Source organism: Chinchilla lanigera, unplaced genomic scaffold (genome assembly GCF_000276665.1).
Source record: "Chinchilla lanigera isolate Chin_1 unplaced genomic scaffold, ChiLan1.0 scaffold00028, whole genome shotgun sequence".
Taxonomy (NCBI): domain Eukaryota; kingdom Metazoa; phylum Chordata; class Mammalia; order Rodentia; family Chinchillidae; genus Chinchilla; species Chinchilla lanigera.
In genome coordinates this window covers 10,037,643-10,054,559 of record NW_004955429.1, presented here as the reverse complement: position 1 = coordinate 10,054,559, position 16,917 = coordinate 10,037,643, and the positions used below count along the sequence as shown (strand labels likewise).

Below are 16,917 nucleotides of genomic sequence, written 5' to 3'. Positions count from 1 at the left end.
TTGTTTGAAAATGCTTCTACCTATTTTCCATTGCAATAAATCTGAAGACCTTGAAAATGTCATATGTTTATCTTTTATACGGTTGATAAATCAACCAGTAGTTCTCTACTGGAGGTGTTTTCAATGCCTAGGGGACATTTGACAATGTCTGGAGATATTTTTGATTCTTGTGACCAGGGATGGAAAAACAAATAATCCCTAGTATAACTGGCATCTAGTGGAAACCAGAGACACAGCTAAACATCTGACAGGACGAGAGGTCCCCAGGCAAAGAATGATCTCAGCCAAAATGTTAAAGGATGCCAACCCAGAGTTAAATTTCCAGTGTACAGCGACCAGTGGCTATACTCTCAACAGAAATGACAACAGTACAGGGACAACATATAAAAATTTATATTAAAATATATAAGTCAAGGGATGCAAACTAATATAGTCAAAACAGTGCTGGAATATTTCACATGGATGCTTGAATGAATGTCTCCCTCTAATGGTGTTACAGCACGTGATAAACATAAAATCACTTCCCCCTTGTCTCTGAAAATGAAATATAATTGGAGGAGATGACGGGTTTACTGTTCTAAAGGTCAGAAAGACCTTGGTCATCTGTTTGAAAAGAAAAAAAATAGATGCTTTCAAAAACCAGTGCACAAACAGAGCAGTTGAAGTCACACCTTTCATGTATTATCCATTTCACGTTTAAACATGTTCTGAAAATAAAAGAAAGAAGAGTTGTGCTTCTGGTGATAACTATGTCATCTTATGATTTCTGACAGTATTAGGATCTGTAGGCTTAATTTAGCTTGCATTTCAAGCTCATGGCAAGAATAGGTATTAAGCATTTTGTAACTGTTTTGGGAATTTTAAAGGTTATTAAGTTCTGAATAACAGAGCCTCTCATGTTTTCCCACCAAGCTTTTCCCAGCAGTTGAATATATCTGGATCTTATTCTGGTTTTTCATTCTTTTTTTAGCTTCCTGAAATGACTCATGTTCAAACACAACGACCCTGGATGATGTTTCTTCTGCAGAACACTGGATTGATCCTAGGTTGGCTTTCTCTCTTACTCTTGGCTATATATGAACAAAATATTAAAATATAAATTAAGATGCTCAGAATCCTTCAAAAGTGAATCTGTATGACCTTATTTAATTTCCTCCATTGTACTCTACAATGATTAGTAAACAGTATTTTTATCGTAGGTGAAGACTGTGTCTTTTAGTTCATTAACTTAGTAATTTTATAATGCACTTTTGTTTGGGGGTATGTATAAAGGTCAGACTGTACTGTGTGGAAATATTGTTTGTTTCCAATACTGTGATGGAACTTCTGCTATGCTTTTGTCTTTTTTTAGTATCATAAAAAACTTTAAAAAATTGTTTCTCTAAGAAAGAATGTAGTATTTGAAGTAGAAAGATGTCTGTGGGGATAAAATCAGGTGCAACTGCTTTGATGTCTAATTAATGCTTTTTTCTGTGAAATTATAAACCCTTAGCAAACTAAATTATAAACAAATGCAATAAAGTCTAGTTTTAATGTGGTGGCTTGTATTACCTTCTATTACTGCGTGTCAGATTCCAAGCCCTCTCTTATAAAGCCGATACAGTATCGTTCATCTGGAATCATCACCCACTGCTTGGGAGTGCTCATGAGTAAGCAATCCTGGAGACCCAGAGGATATGTCAGCATTCTTCTGCATAAGTCACTTAAGGAAATCTGTCCCAGGCAAGGAGAACTTGGAAACAAAAGATGAAGTTCAAACAAGTTTTTAAATAACAAAACTTGAGTCAGGCAGTAGATAAATGCCTACATGCTTACAGATTGTGTAGCAGAGAATGAGTATGGAAATAATCCTACCGACAAGTATATTTTCTATTCTTTCTGAGGCAATGTAGAATCCTACATGGGATTTCGGTAAGTTAGTACATGAAATGAACAAGCAGCATTGCTGAGAACCCAGCAAAATTATTAAAATAGAAAATAGCCCTGGCTTTAGTCACTTTGTTCTTGGAAGCTGGATACCTAATAGCTTTCTTATTTTTTAATGATGTATCTTGACAAGGGAAAGTGCCTGCTCTTCTATCAAAATGACTCATGGCACCCAGTCGTGTAAGTCTCTCTTGCCTTTTACCCTTCATGGATAACCCTTCGCTGTGCCTGTAGCCAAGCAAAAATCTTTTTCCACTTTTCTTGGTTTCCAAAAAGAAAGGGGCTCCTCCTGCAGTTGTCTGTAGAGCCCCTTGAAGGGATCTTCACTGAATAGTGCAATAGTCCTCAAACTTTGACACCTATCACAACCACCCAGAAGACATATCTGAGGGAAACAGACGGTGGGCTCCATCTCTAGAATTTCTGATTCTGTAGGTCTGCCGTGAGGCCGTGGACCATGATCTTCTGTGACTTCTGGGTGTCTTGGTGCTGCTGGGTGAGATGCAACTCTGAACGCCAGTGCAGAGCTGGAAGTGAGGCAGACTTGGCTTTCAGAAATAACAGGTGCACAACTCTTGCTTATGAGCTGTGTGCTTTGGGGTAAATTAATGAAGCTTCTACAAACCTCACACTAGACATGAGCTCCTAGGTCCAAACTCCCTTTTGTTTTTCTTTTCTCTTTCACTTGGAGCATCAGATCAGCCTGAAATTTACTGGATGAGGCAGTATTTTGATTGATATTTACCATGAAAGGTAAGTAGATTAGACACATACAGTGTGCCCTTCTTTTATTAAAGAATAAATTGTGGATGGACAAACACCCCTTTGTTCAGACCAACATGGTGTGGAGGTCACATGCAAAAAGAACTGGCACCATCTGTGTTTGGGTTCCGATGCCTAGGTTTTGATTTTGACATTAAACCTTTTCTGTCAACTTAATGAGCAGAGTTCTGATGTACAACTTTGCTTCCGGTTCGAGTCTACAGCAGTCCACAACTGGTTAAAGTAGAAACTTCAGTGTGAGCTGCTTACTATCTAACCTTCAAGTTGGAGTGAATTTGATATTGGGGAGAGGGAGTAGGAGACAAAGGTGTTGGAGGACAGCCAGCTGTCCAGAGGACTGGGACATTCTCAGGATCTTACAAGCTTATCACCAGTGTGTTCTGATTAGAAGCACAGACCTTTGCACCTGGATGTCATCCTGAGGATAATGTAGCATAGAGATTTCTGAAGGTACCTTCTTGAGATCCCCATTTTTTCCTTTTTCTACATTATCACTGGCTTTGTACTAATCCACATCAGGCTTAAGACACCAGACCATAGCCTGCAGCGGACCTCCAGCAACAAACCATTTTAAAATTGCTAGAAAATCTCTATTTCTCAAAATCGAGTGCTCATCATAAAAATATGATGACCACCGTACACCATTTAGATATGAAGAGCCTAATTTGGAGTGGTTGACCATCATCGTCCTGCTAAGCTGTCTGTGTTATGGGTCGCTCCCTGATTTTGGGGGGTAGATGATTTTTTCCTTGAAACCAGATTTTTGGATAACATTAGAATGTTTGTTTCTTGGGCCTAAATTTAGGATTCTACTGTATTTCTACTTGATGACTGACTTGGCTTTTCAACAATGAACTAGAAATGCTCCTGGAGAGAAATCAAAGAGCAAGTCATGTAGGAGTTTTATTTAAATATCCATCATATACTGACAGGACTGCCTCTAAGGAGCAGGGAATTGGGCCATGTTGTTAGAATGCTGTGTAGACCCTGGGAAGCATTAGACACTTAAATGTCAGTAGAGGTGCCCATGGACTGTGGCCGTTCCCAACTTCTCCACCCGCTTCCCAGAACCCAGACATGCAGGTAAGACTGTGCCTCCCCTTATGAGAACTTCTCTCACAAGGCTGAGCATTTATAATCCCCTTTCTTCTACAGTGAGAGGAAAGGGCGGTGTCATCAGGCTGCTGATTGCTAGGGCAGGTCGGACCGATCCGATGGAGCTCTTATGTGATCATTAAGAATTCAGGCTCCTAACTGGAATCTCCATTCAAATCCCAAGCTACACGGCTGGTAATAACAGTTTCTTCTTTCTGTAAAGTAAGGCTGAAAATAGAACGTATCTCCTGGGGTTGCAGTGAGGTCAGTGTGGGCTGCTGAGCTTAAGGCCCTAAGCACAGTGCCTGGAAGAGTCTAATGGCTCAATAAATATTAAACAACCGCATCATCACTTCCATCGTCATCGTCATTGATGTTGTCTTCTTTCAATAGAGTTTCACAATTTACCTCTCGGGGTTGTAACTCTGGTAAAGAAAATGTCTTTTCTTAGTAGAGAGTGGAGACCAGGACTTTTATATAAATACAACCCTCTATAAAGCCACCAAACCATTTCTCACCAGCTTGTCAAAGCCGGTCTGTGTTTTCTTCACCTTGAGTCACTTCCAGAGCAGGCGGGATAGAGGCTTCTCTCACTTCCCCAGGAAGACTTTGTCCGTGTGTCCTAACGCTTACACACAGCAATAGCCCCTCTCTCTTTTTCTTTATCTCTCAAAACAAATTGAAAACCTACTACATTCCATCCAGTTACACTAAAGAAATTCAGCTGATTCCCCCTGGTACTCATGTACCTGCTGAGGAAATGAAATCAGCCCTGAAAAGAGTCCAGCACCAGGGGAGTGTTGCTTGAGTCCTGGCTTATTTAAATAAGGCCAGTGTTATCCAGCTGGACCTGAGCAACGGGGCTATACCTGTCCAGGTAGTATCTTTCGAGGTGGGGGATAAGCCCAGGGTATCGAGCACCTCTCAAAATCTGACTGAAATGTAGGAGAAATTTTTGAGAAGCCAGAGAGGTTTTGAGGAACCTTATTTTGAGAGCGCAAACCTAGAGTGGCCTTAGCCCATACCACATTGGTTCTTAGAGTGGCTGATGAAACATACTCGCACATCTTTCCTATCAGTACTCACTGCCCTGCACCCTCACTGTAATATCTCTCCAGGACAGATTCCCTGCCACACAGGCCTTCCTCCCACAGGACACTCAACCCACTGTGCGAATGCCTCGTGCTTCTCTTTCTTTGTAATAATAAGTCCCTCTACCTCTGTAGTTGTGGTGAAAAATATTTTTAAAAGAAGAATCTTCCCCTACCCCCACCCACAGGGAGAGATGCTTTACCCAATTCTGACCCATCTAGGCTTCCACTGATACCTTTAGCTTCACTTAGAACTCTGTAGACTCGGGTTTCTGCCTTATGGACCTGATGCATCTCATCAACTCAGCACTGCCACTAAATATCAGGCTATGGAGAGAATATAAGCTAAGCATAACATAAGGCTGGCACTGGAACCAACTTTAGGCATTTAACTCAACCCTTTGATTTTATAATAGTGATATAACAGCAAATATTTGTGTGACACCATGTTCCACATAATTGTTGAAAGTACTTATATAAGTCCCTTGATTCACTCAAGGATCCTGGGAATGTAGACGTAATGTTGCTGTCAGTGCCATTTTGCAGATGATGACATTGAGGCCTACCAAAGTCAGTGTACTTGCAGAGTATTGACGAATTGTTGGAAGCTAACTGTGGTGTCTGCAATATTAATCCCTACATGACGCTGCCTCTTCAGAGGAAAACTGAGGTTCAGAGACTGTAGTTTACCATCCTAGCACTTATGTCTGCAAAGCAGTCAATCCCCGACTAAATTCTCCATCTCTGACTTCTAATCCAGCAAACTTAACCTTTCCAGTCTCTGCTGAACCTGCCAAATCTATATGTTGTCAGTCATCTCAGGGTGCCGTTACTATTCCAGTGCACGTCAATTTGCCTCATAAGGATTTATGAGCTATGCAGCATTTCTTTTTTTTGCAGTCTTACTGGTTTCCTAATTGTTAATTTTGCAGAATGGTGACAAAAAAAAAAAAAAAAAAAAAAAGCTCAAAAGATCTGGCCCTAGATCTCTTACCAATGGTGAAATTTCAGGCCTGCATTTTCTCCTCTGTAAAACAGGAGACTGGACGAGATGACCCCACACAATCTCACTAAGTCTTGGCTGTCTTCTCAGGGCCCCGGGCTCTTTGCAGGGAAGGTGTGGTGTGGTGCTTTATATGCTCCACTGCATATCCAACAGCACATGGCTTACGGGAGAGTCTATTGCTCTTGCAGAAGTCACTGGTATAATAGTTTGAATGAGGTTCCCCCAAAGTGCTCATGGAGTGCAAACCTCAGAATGCCATCTTATTTGTAAATAAGGTCTTTGCAAATGCAATCAATAAGGATAAGTTCATCTCCAGGTAGGAAGGGATCACAAGTACGAGTGGTGGCTTCATGAGATACACAGACACAGCCACAAAAGAAAACAATGACGTGAAGACAGGGCAGACTGGAGTGAGCTGGCTAAAAGCCAAGGAATAGTGGAGATTGTTGGCAACCTCCAGAGCTGGGAAGAGACAAGATGGGACCTTTCACTAGCACCTGCAGAGGAAGCGCTCCCGGCTAATACCCTCTCTGTGGAATGCAAGTCTCCAGAATTCTGAGAATACTTTTCTCCAGGTCTCAGCCACTCACTTTATGGTTATTACAGCAGCCGTCGTATCCACAGAGGCTAATTCTCAAACATTAACGCCTTGGGATTCTTTTCTGCATCATTATTGGAAGAAATGTATTTTGAAAACCTGGGTTCAATGCTGACTTTGAATTAACAAAGTGTCACTTAACACTGCTCACTCTTTATGTTCACTGTGTCCCGGTCTTGTCAGGAAACTGGATAAAGACATAGAAAATGTAATTTTTAAATTCATAGATGACTCTAATCAAGAACACATAGGATTATGTAAAATAGAATGAGGCTCTTGGAAATTGACCATTAAATTGGAAGCAACTTAAACCATGGATATGAGGGTTGAGCAAACCTCAGATGGGAAGTCTCAAAACTGAATGCCCTTCATCCTGTGAAATTGCTGCTATAGATCAGCTTTCCAAGAGATAGGTACCTTTCAAGCAACAACCATTTGGTTAAAGGAGCACATGTATGGAATCTTCTGAGATGTCATTAAAACTGCCCTGGGGGATCTTGAGGAAAGGGAAACAGCACAATTCTTTCCACTTCCTCTTCTTTACCTGTAGAAATCTACGAAGGATTTTTGTTAACACTTCTTGGAAGAATGAAATCCTGCATTATAAATGAATATTTCAAATGTTTATTATTATAAGGAGATGTTGACTCATTGAGTAGAAAAGCAGTTTGCCAACTCTGCATATAATTCCAAAGCTGTGAATATAACATCTGTCTCATATATATATATATATATATATATATATATATATATATATATGTTATATTCACAGCTTTGGAATTATATGTTATATTCACAGCTTTGGAATTATATGTACAGTCTTCCAGAGATATATTATCAATCTCTGGAAGACTGTACATTCATAATGTATATCACCTTAGGGAGATTATAAAATGATATATTCTTATATTTTAATAAAACTCCTTGTAGTTCTTACTTTTTTGGTATAGCTGTATTATATATTTAGATGGGAATTAATGGGCAAGATTTAAAAATAAATTACACAAGACCTGTGCAACATTTGGCCAGCATTAGACACAACCTGAAATTTCAAAAAGATATTGAACAAAGTCTTGTTTTAGAGTTTTAAAGTCTATAATATGTGAGTTCTGGTTCACAGGCTGACAAGTAAAGCAGACTAAAATACAGAAAGCATAGATGGAGGAGAAAAGTTATATCAGAACCAAACTCAGATATGGCAGAGGCATTAGAGTTATTAGACCAAGGATTTAAAACAGTTGACTAATGTGATACTCAATGGCAATGTGGGACAGCATGTAAGAATATATGGGTAATATAAAGCAAGGAGATGAAAAGTTTAGGAAATAATCAAAGGGAAATGCTAGAATTCCAGAAGACACAAAGTAAAGAATATTTTCAATGGACTCTCAATGACCCGGATATAATCAATAACACAGTGAGCAAACTTGAAGAAAATCAACAAAAATAACAAAAACCAAACTACAAAGAAAAGTATTTAAAAGACAAACTAGAATGTTTATGAATTACAGGACAATTAGAAAAAAAACTTACATGCAATAAGAATAGGAAAAGAAAAAAAGGAACAAAATAAATATTTGAAGCAATAATGACTTAGAATTTCCCCAAATTAATGATAAACACCAAACCATATATTCAGAAAGTTCAATGAACACCAAGCAGAATAAATAACAAAAAACTACATAAGCACGACATTCTCAAGCTACTGAAACTCAAAGACAAAGAAAATACCTTGAAAGAAGAAGGAAAAAATATTTACCTATACAGTAACAAAGATTAGAATAAGAATTATTATCCTTCATTTCAGAAACCAGGGAATCAAGAAGAGAGTGAAATGAATATTTTATTCTTTAAAACATAAGAATTACTCACCTATAATTCTGATGAAATTGTTTTCAGAGATGAAGGAGAGACCAGGGACATATCTCAGTAGCATAGTGCCTGCCTGGCAAGTGCAAAGTCCTGAGTTCGATTCCCAGTACCAAAAGAGACAGAGAGAGAGAGAGAGAGAGAAGCTCATTTAAAGGAAGCTTCCAAAAAAAAAAAAAAAAACCAGAAATAAAGGAGAAAGATTTTTCTCAGGCAAACAAAACTTGAGGGAATTCATTGCCATTAGCCTTGTTTTGCCAGAAATCTTAAAAAGTATTTCAGAAAGACAATACTCTAGGTCAAAAACTTGGATGTGCATAAAGAACAGAAGAACACCAGAGAAGGAATAAATGAAAACATAATGAAATACTTTCTTTATTCTTAATCTTATTGATCAAAGAGATATCAGTTTATAAAAAAACAGCAGAAAAGTATACTTGGTAATTATAACTTACAGAAAATTGGAATGAGTGACAATATTACAAGGAAGTGGAGAGAAATTGGAAAAAAAATTGTGTTGTGGTACTGACATTAACTGTATGAGAAGTGCCATGGGTAGATTCGTTTGAAATCCAGGATGACCACCAAAAAACCTAAAAAATAAAGTCTAATTACACTAAATGAGAAGGAAGACAACAGGAGCATAAAAAAGTTACATTAAAATAAGAAAATGCAGGAAAGTGGAAGAAAAAAGGAAAAGATGGAAAAAGATCAATGAACAGAAAACAGTAACAAGTACACTATTAATCAACCAACCCATTATACCAATAATCACTTTAAACACAGTAGTCTAAACATACCACTTAAAGGATGAAGATTGTTAGAGTAATTAAAATAAAACCCAAGTCCTTGTTGTCCATAAGATATCTCTGTCTCTTAAATATAAAAACACAGATGCATTAAAATTACATAACAATAGCAAAACCAGAAGAAACAACCCAAATTGTTGCTGTTATGAGTATGTAAACAAAATCTAATACTAACACATGATAGAATGCGGATGGTGATGCATGCCTGTAATCCCAGGACTCTGGGAAGCTAAAGCATCAGCCTTACAAGTCCCGGCCTGCACAGTTTAGCAGTTTAGTGAGACCCTGTTATGACTTATGTCTAGATGTCCTACCAAAGCCTCATGTGCTCACAGGTGGGGCTTTGGGGATGTGACTGGATCATGAATGTGGGAGAGTCATCATTGGATCAGTCCACTTACGGGCTTACATTTGTGTGTGATGTTGGGAAGTGAAGCCCGGTGGGAAGAGGTTAGTCACTGTGGGCCTGGCCTGAAAGGGAATGTATCACCATCTCTTGATCCTGCCCTGCTTCTCGGTGCCACGCCAAGAACTCTTTCCCCTCTGCTGCACTTGTTTGCGATGCTGCTCTTCTTGGATCCTGCCAACCGTGGACTGAAACCTTACCAACTGTGAGCCAAAATAAACCTTTTCTCCCTTAATTTGTGAGTGGTGGGTATTTTATCTCAGCAAGGAGAAAGTACATAAGACAGACTGTGTCTCAAGATGAAAAATAAAAGAGAAGCAGTGGATATAACTCAGTGTGAAGGTCTGAAATCACCTCCCAAGGATCAAAACAAAACAAAAAAAGAGGGAAATTATGACACGTGCTACAACATGAAAAAATCTTGATGACTACTCTGAATGAAATAAACTTAGATGTGTGAGGACTATTATTGTATGCTGTATAGTAGTCAGTTTCATACAGAAAAAATACAATGGCTGTTGTCAGAGGTCTCACAAAGTAGGACTGAGGAGGTCAGCTAGAGGTGATAAAAATTCTGAAGATGGGTAGAATTGATAGTTGTGCAACAAGGTGAGTATACTTACTTAACGCACAAATTATACACTTTAAGGAGACCATCATTGCTGATTTCATGGATAGTAAAAGAATAGTAAAGAAACCCTATGAATAAACATAGTTATTATGGGTAAACAAACCATTCCATTTGGTGTTTTAAATATATCACCAAAATACATGTGGAAATACCTGGCTGTCAGGTTAGTCTGCAAGAGTTGGATCATCCTGTGAATATGAACTCACCTGGTTTGGCTGACACAATAAAAGAAAAATGTTAAAATGGAACAAATGTGAGAAATGGCCTAAATTCTTTTTCTGCTCAAGAAAGACAGTATTTTATGATGACTGTACCATAGCCAAGGTTATAAATTCAATATTTGGTCAAATATTTGCAGAGAGATCATGAAATATTTTTTATTTTTTTATTTTTAAGTGAGGTAGAGGCATATTTAAAAGTTGGGCATTGGGGTGGAACTGTAGAGCAATAGCAGAGAGTGTGTCTAGCATGCTCAAGCTCCTGGTTTAAATCTGTAAGATGATTTAAAAAAGAAAGTTGGGCTTTAATAATAATAATAACTATTATTTTTTAAGCTTCCTTTGCAGGAAACTTGCTAAATGCTTTACCTATATTATTTCCCTGGTCACTTAAGTTCTGTATGAAACCATTTTAGAGATGACCAACTTGAGTCAGAAAGCTGCAGTAACTTTCCCAGTACTGCACAGGTAGTCCATGGCGGTGCCACCAAGAATCTGTGCTGCTGGACTTCTCCCACTGCGTATGCCGCCTCACACAAGAGTGAGGGAAATCAAGGGCGAGGGATGTAGTTCAGCAGCACAGCACCTGCTTGGCAAGCATGAGGCCCTCAGTTTGATTCCCAGTACCAAAAAAAAAAAAGAAAAAAGAAAAAAAAGAGCGAAGGAAATCAAAAGGCAACTCTGAAAGCAGTTTGAAGCACTATGTAGGACTCATCTTCCCAGCTTATCGCCTTCCTTGCAGAATGGAGCAAGCTACATTGGAATAGGAGCGTTCCCCAGTCACTAAAGAGACACAGTGGCAGGTGACTGCTAAGACCCCTACAAAGTCTGGGAGCTGACGCCTGTGCAAAGGTATTTTGGAGAAGGACAAGGTATTTGTGTCACAAAGACTTAAGTTTGCACTACACGCAGTTCAGGGAAGGGGAGCATCTTACCGTCTATTTTTGGAGCTGTTTTGGGTTTTCAGACTTCCTGTGAGCATTCTTTTCTCAAATACCCAGGTCACCATTGTAGTGCTCAGCCAGTTTTGTAGTTAATTCTCTCCATGTCTATCGTTTCCCCCACACTCTTGTGGGAAAAATCCTCTCTCCTTCATTTTTATCCTTGCGGGAGTTAGCATTCCTCCAGAAGGTGATAAATAAACATTTAAGATGAACTATCTAAAAAACAAATCCAATCACTTCACTCCAGTATTCAAAATATTTTGCTCCTCTCTTTAGGCAGATATCCTCGCTGGATAACGTGGAATAAAGATTCGCCACGACTGCTGTACAATTCTAATTCTTCTGTTTTAGTTTGCATTTCCTTCCTGTTTGTGTTTTCTGATCACCAAATTCAGTTTGCTTGTATGTTTCCCTTACACACTTGCTGTCTCTCACCTCTGTGTATTTATCAGGATGGTCCCCTCTGCCAGCCACAACTTTCCCCAGAACCTGCGACTCTCCTAGATCTCCCTGAAACCAGTAGAGTCATCTCACCTTCTCCTCAGCTCCCAAGGTATTGCGTTCCTGGTCCTTGTCGCTGCATGATATGTCACTACTTATCCAGGGAGTGAAATCGAGCAGCTGCGACTCTACAGTGTACTGTGATGCCATTGTTTTGGGGGTACAAGTACATAAGATACTCAAGAGTCTATTGTAAATAGGCTTTGTGTTAGGTGATTCACCGGTCTGTAGGCTCACAAAAATATTCTGAACCCATTCAAGAAAGGAGAGGTTAAGCTGTGATGTTCAGTAAGGTAAGTGACTTAAATTCATTTTCCGCTTAACAGTGTTTTCAACTTATGAGGAGTTTTCAGGATCTAACCCCATTTTAAGTCAAAGAGCATCTGTAGTTAACTCACTGACAGCGAAATTTTATTGTTAGTTTGGCCTTCCATAGCCGAATTATTGAAGGAACACAGATTTTGGAGCCTGCTCCTGACTTATTATGTTAATTTGTACAAATTCCTTGAGTTCTCTCAGATACAATCTTCCTATCTTGCAAGGTTGATACACTATATGTGAGCAACCTAACAGTTCTTGCCATATAATAAGTATTCAATGAATTATAGTTAATTCATTGAATTGCTGCTTTTTTGTGTGTGTTTTAAAGAGAGTGAAAGGAGATCTGGGATAGGGGTATTGCTGATGTCTGGGGTTTATTGAAAGGAACAGTCAATGCCTAACGTTTTCTTTTTTCTTGACCACTTTGCATTCTTGAATCTGGTAATCAGAATGACTGATCTGAAAACAACAATATGTAGTATAAGAACCATCGTTGAACTCCTATCATCTTGTAGGGTGAAACTGCATCATTTCCAATTTTTTTTTAAATTATTATTACTTGTTACTATCTTTGATTGATCAATTTTACATTCTTGTGTCTGGTGGACTGAACAACTTCACTGAAGATAACAGTAGGTAATATAGCAACAATTGTTAATTCCTATCATTTTGTTTTGAGGTCATGTATCATTTTTGTTGTTTTTGTTTTGTTTTGAGTTTGTCTTTATTGTTGTTTTGTTAGTTTTTTAATTGTTCAGATTACCAGATATAAGCATGCAAAATTGGTGAAAAAAAAATTAAGCATTAACTGTTCCTTTCAATAAACCAATAGAAATTAGTAGTATAATTATCTTAACTGTCTTGTGTGTGTGTGTATATATATATATATTTTTTCCCCTTTCTTCTTTCTTTCTTTTCTCCTTTCACTCATCCCAGTTATTCTTTCCTTTTGAACAGTTTCTTTCCCTTTCACAATATCTATTGTACCATTTGGATTTTATTTACTCTTTCAGGTTCTTATACTATGGAGCCAACAATATTTACACACATGGGTCTGATTTATTTGACTTATTAGTATGGCCTTTTGTTGCATCCATTTACCTATAAAAGCCTTGAGTTTATCTTTTTTATAGCTGAGTAATACTCCATTGTATAAAATACTACATCTTTTTTATCCATTCCTCGGTTGATGGGCATTTGTGTTGTCTCCAAGATTTAGCTATGACAAATTGTGCTGCTATAAACATGGGTGCACATATATTGCTGTGGGTATGATGATTTCAGTTCTTCTGGAAAAATACCCAGAAGGGGAATAGCTGGGTTGAATGGGACCTCTAATCCTAGCTTTTTGAGGAATCTCCACACTGATTTCTACTTCTGTTAGTATTTTTTTTATCCATCTGGTTACTAGAAAATGAGTAAACTTTAAATTATACCACTCAAAAGCAATAATAATAATAATAAAAATAATAATAGCATTAGCAGCATTTGTTGAGCACTGTTTTTTAAATAACAACTTGTACTATCTCATTTAATCAATCATACAAGCTTTACATTCTAGTTCATAGTGTCCAAATGAGAACCAATGAGTAAAAACTTACTACCTCGAATAGTTTCTAGAATATAGTAATTCCTATATTAAAATGGAAAAAGATAAAACACTATTATTGCCCCCATTTGTCAGATGGAGTGACTCAGAGATGAAGTAACATGGCCAAAGTCACATGGCAAGACCATGGTGAAGATGGGACACAAACCCTCACAGGGCAACTCTCCCTGCCTGCCCCATAGCACTAAAGCACCACAGTCAACTTCCAGTATTTTCCACAGGTTGTACCATGATGGAAATAAGGACAGGGACTCTCCTTGATATAGGGGAGAGAAACTCCCAACCTCTAGATGTCCGGTATGAGTTTGTGTTCTCTAAAATCAAAGAATGAATTATAGGAACAACGGAGGTTAAGAGCAGAATACATTTATTGGGGAAGGAAAGTTTCTGTCTGAGAGGGACAGAACAGATCCTGAGTGGCTTGCCGAGCACACTGCCTCGTCAAGGGATTTTTATCGAGCAAAACCATGAGATGAAACAAGTACAAGTTGGGAAAATAAGGGAAATCTCAAGGTGGGCATGAGGCGGGACAAAACTATGGTTAACCAATAAGGTTACGAGCGTAACTGCTCAGGTATAATTGATTACGCTGGGATCAAATGGGGAAGCAAATCATGTAGCAAGTGGGCATAAAACAGAACAGGGGCTTTTCCTGGAGGGAGTGGTCAGTGGCTCTTCCTGGCTTTCCCAAGATGATCAATACCTATTTAGAATATCAATCACTGGTTTATCCTTAGGGGAAGTATGTGGGTTCCTTTATTTCATCTTTTGTCTTGAGGTCTGGCCCTGGCTCATTGGAGGGCTTACCCCTGTCTGACTGCCTACAATACTTCCACCTAACTTAGCTATCTGTAATAATCTGTTGAGCTGTCCTGCATGATATCTGTTCCCCTTATTTCCGTAGATAACAATTCTTTCCAATCCTCTTAACAACCAACTCTCTCTCTTCATCTGCCTGGGTGGGCCTTTGATTCTCCAGAGAACAACTCAACCACACAGATTTCTCTCTGATCATGTAGGGACCTTGGAAAGGTACCACTCTCTCAAGCAACTTGCAGGTTAAAACAGCCCCATGTCCATACGTTGTAGATTGTAGATTTTAGACAGACTCAGATCAGAAATACTCCTGCATTTTTGCCTTCATGTGGGAGTTTTCTAGAATGTTCTCCATTCCTCCTTTGCACAAATCCGTACATCATTCCCTCAGAGTCCCAGGAAACACATTCCAGCAAATGTCCATTTGTGTTACATAATTATACAAGAAAAGCATGAAGACATATGGTACCTTTTAGTTGTTTGTGTCCAGAGGGTCAGGTCTTGCGAAGGAATGTGCTTGTCTTTGGTGCAGCAATTTACCTTCTCCTCTGCATAACCTATATTTTGTGCATTTTCACAGAAAGGCCTGTTTGTATCCTGGCTCTGTTTTTTTGATCTATATGATAAGAAAACCACTATCATTTGAATCCACAGCTCGAGGGCCCTGCTTTGCTTTTCAAGTATGATAAGTTCTTAAACACAAGTGAGATGAAAAACATATTGCGCATCCCTTCGGGACTATTTAAAATGTAAAATATAAATATTTCCCCTCTGAATGTACTTAACTTAGCGAGCCTGTCTCTGGTTTGTGTCCTTTCAGTCATCACGCTGACATTGTGTTTGCTATTCCTTCATTTAGTGGAGTCAAAATGAGCTGAAGAGGCAAAAATCAGCACCCCAGCCTTTTCTGCTCAGCAGAGTGCCTGAAGGTTGCCAAGTCTGCCTTGATCGCATAATGCCTTTCAGATAAGGTTAGCTCTGCAGTAGGCCCGGCCTCATGTTAGTGTTTTATGGTGACAGATAGGCTGGCTCCAAGTCTCCCGCTGTAATGAATCTATTGTGGGAAAAGTGAACAGAAAGTCAACCAGCCAGGGGAGACCCCGTTTCACCTCCCAAAGACAGGAGCTTGGGACGTGGCTGTCCATGCTTCATTAAGGCCAATTTAAAACCCCTTGCTCCTTTCCTATCCCCACTGGAGGGTTTTAAGACTTTCTAAAGGTTAGGGCCAGAGGTTACATCTTCCTGCTACCATCTTTTTACTCCACCAAGCTTAACTCCTGTACCTCAAGTAATGCTGAAATGCTGTTCTTGTCTTGTGTCTCTGCATCCAGAAACCTAGCACAAGGCCCTGGGGGTCGGAAGATCAGGGGGCACGGGGCTCTCTGATGCCACTCTGTGTGTGCAGCATCAGATAAAGATGCTGTGGCCTCAGTCCATGAGGTTTCCTTATGCCTCTTTTTTCAGGTCTGCTCCTGTTGTGAGATAAGATGAAACAATGAAAGAAATTTCACTGGGTGAAGGAAAAACATGTCTTTGTTAAGACAGAAGATGCTTACTACTCCTGGGGCAGCTCTGGATGGGCAGTGGCTTAGAGCTTTCTGACCACACAGCCTTTCCTCAAGGCAGTCTGTGAGAGCTCCCTGTGAAGGAGATCCTCCCAGCTCACAGGCAGGCTGGGAAAAGGGGACACCCATGAATGGCACCTCCAGGAAGCATCTGAGACTCAGAGAAGCAAAAGCCACAAAAATATCCCGCTGTGAGAGAGTCATGTAGCCTGGCGCAGGCTGGCTCTGGTTGTGCTCAGATTTCCTTGAATGGTACTGGGCAAGTCATTTCCTCCTTCCTGGCTTATGTTCAGGGTGGGAATAGAGGGTGCTGAGTCAAATGGCAAGCCACAGAGCCTGCTAGTTGACTTAAAATTGAAACCATAATGTTAAGGGAAATAAATGAGACACACAAGCTTAAATATCGCATGGTTTCTCTTATGTGAGAAATCCAAAGTATAAATAAAGAGCAAAATAAGAGACAGATAATAGGAACTAGGAAGATAGACTTTTAGCACATGGGAAGGGAACCAAGAGATGGAGCGAGGGGGAGAGAGAGGAGGGAAACGAGATCTAAATGGGGGAATCGTGATATTGTGTACATGTACCAAGCCCCTAGAGGAACATGATTATTTTGTAGTAGGGCAGGGGTTATAGCTCAGTGGCACAAGCACCTGCCTGGCAAACGCAAGGTCCTAAGCTCGGTACCCGGTACCCCACCCAAAAAAGATATAGAGATTATATAATCTC

The 16,917-nt window shown here is 39.4% G+C and overlaps 1 protein-coding gene across 5 annotated transcripts in view; it reads left to right on the top strand.

Moving 5' to 3' along the window:
• The window catches only part of Slc39a12 (solute carrier family 39 (zinc transporter), member 12), a 63,692-nt gene extending 62,154 nt beyond the window's left edge, over positions 1–1,538 (top strand). For all 5 annotated transcript variants that reach the window (XM_005386957.1, XM_013515348.1, XM_013515349.1 and 2 more), the window contains one exon: positions 971–1,538. In XM_005386957.1, the coding sequence (XP_005387014.1) occupies positions 971–1,099 (129 nt within the window). In that variant the 3' untranslated portion in view covers positions 1,100–1,538. The remainder of the gene's footprint in view (positions 1–970) is intronic.
• The last annotated feature ends 15,379 nt before the right edge of the window (positions 1,539–16,917 follow it).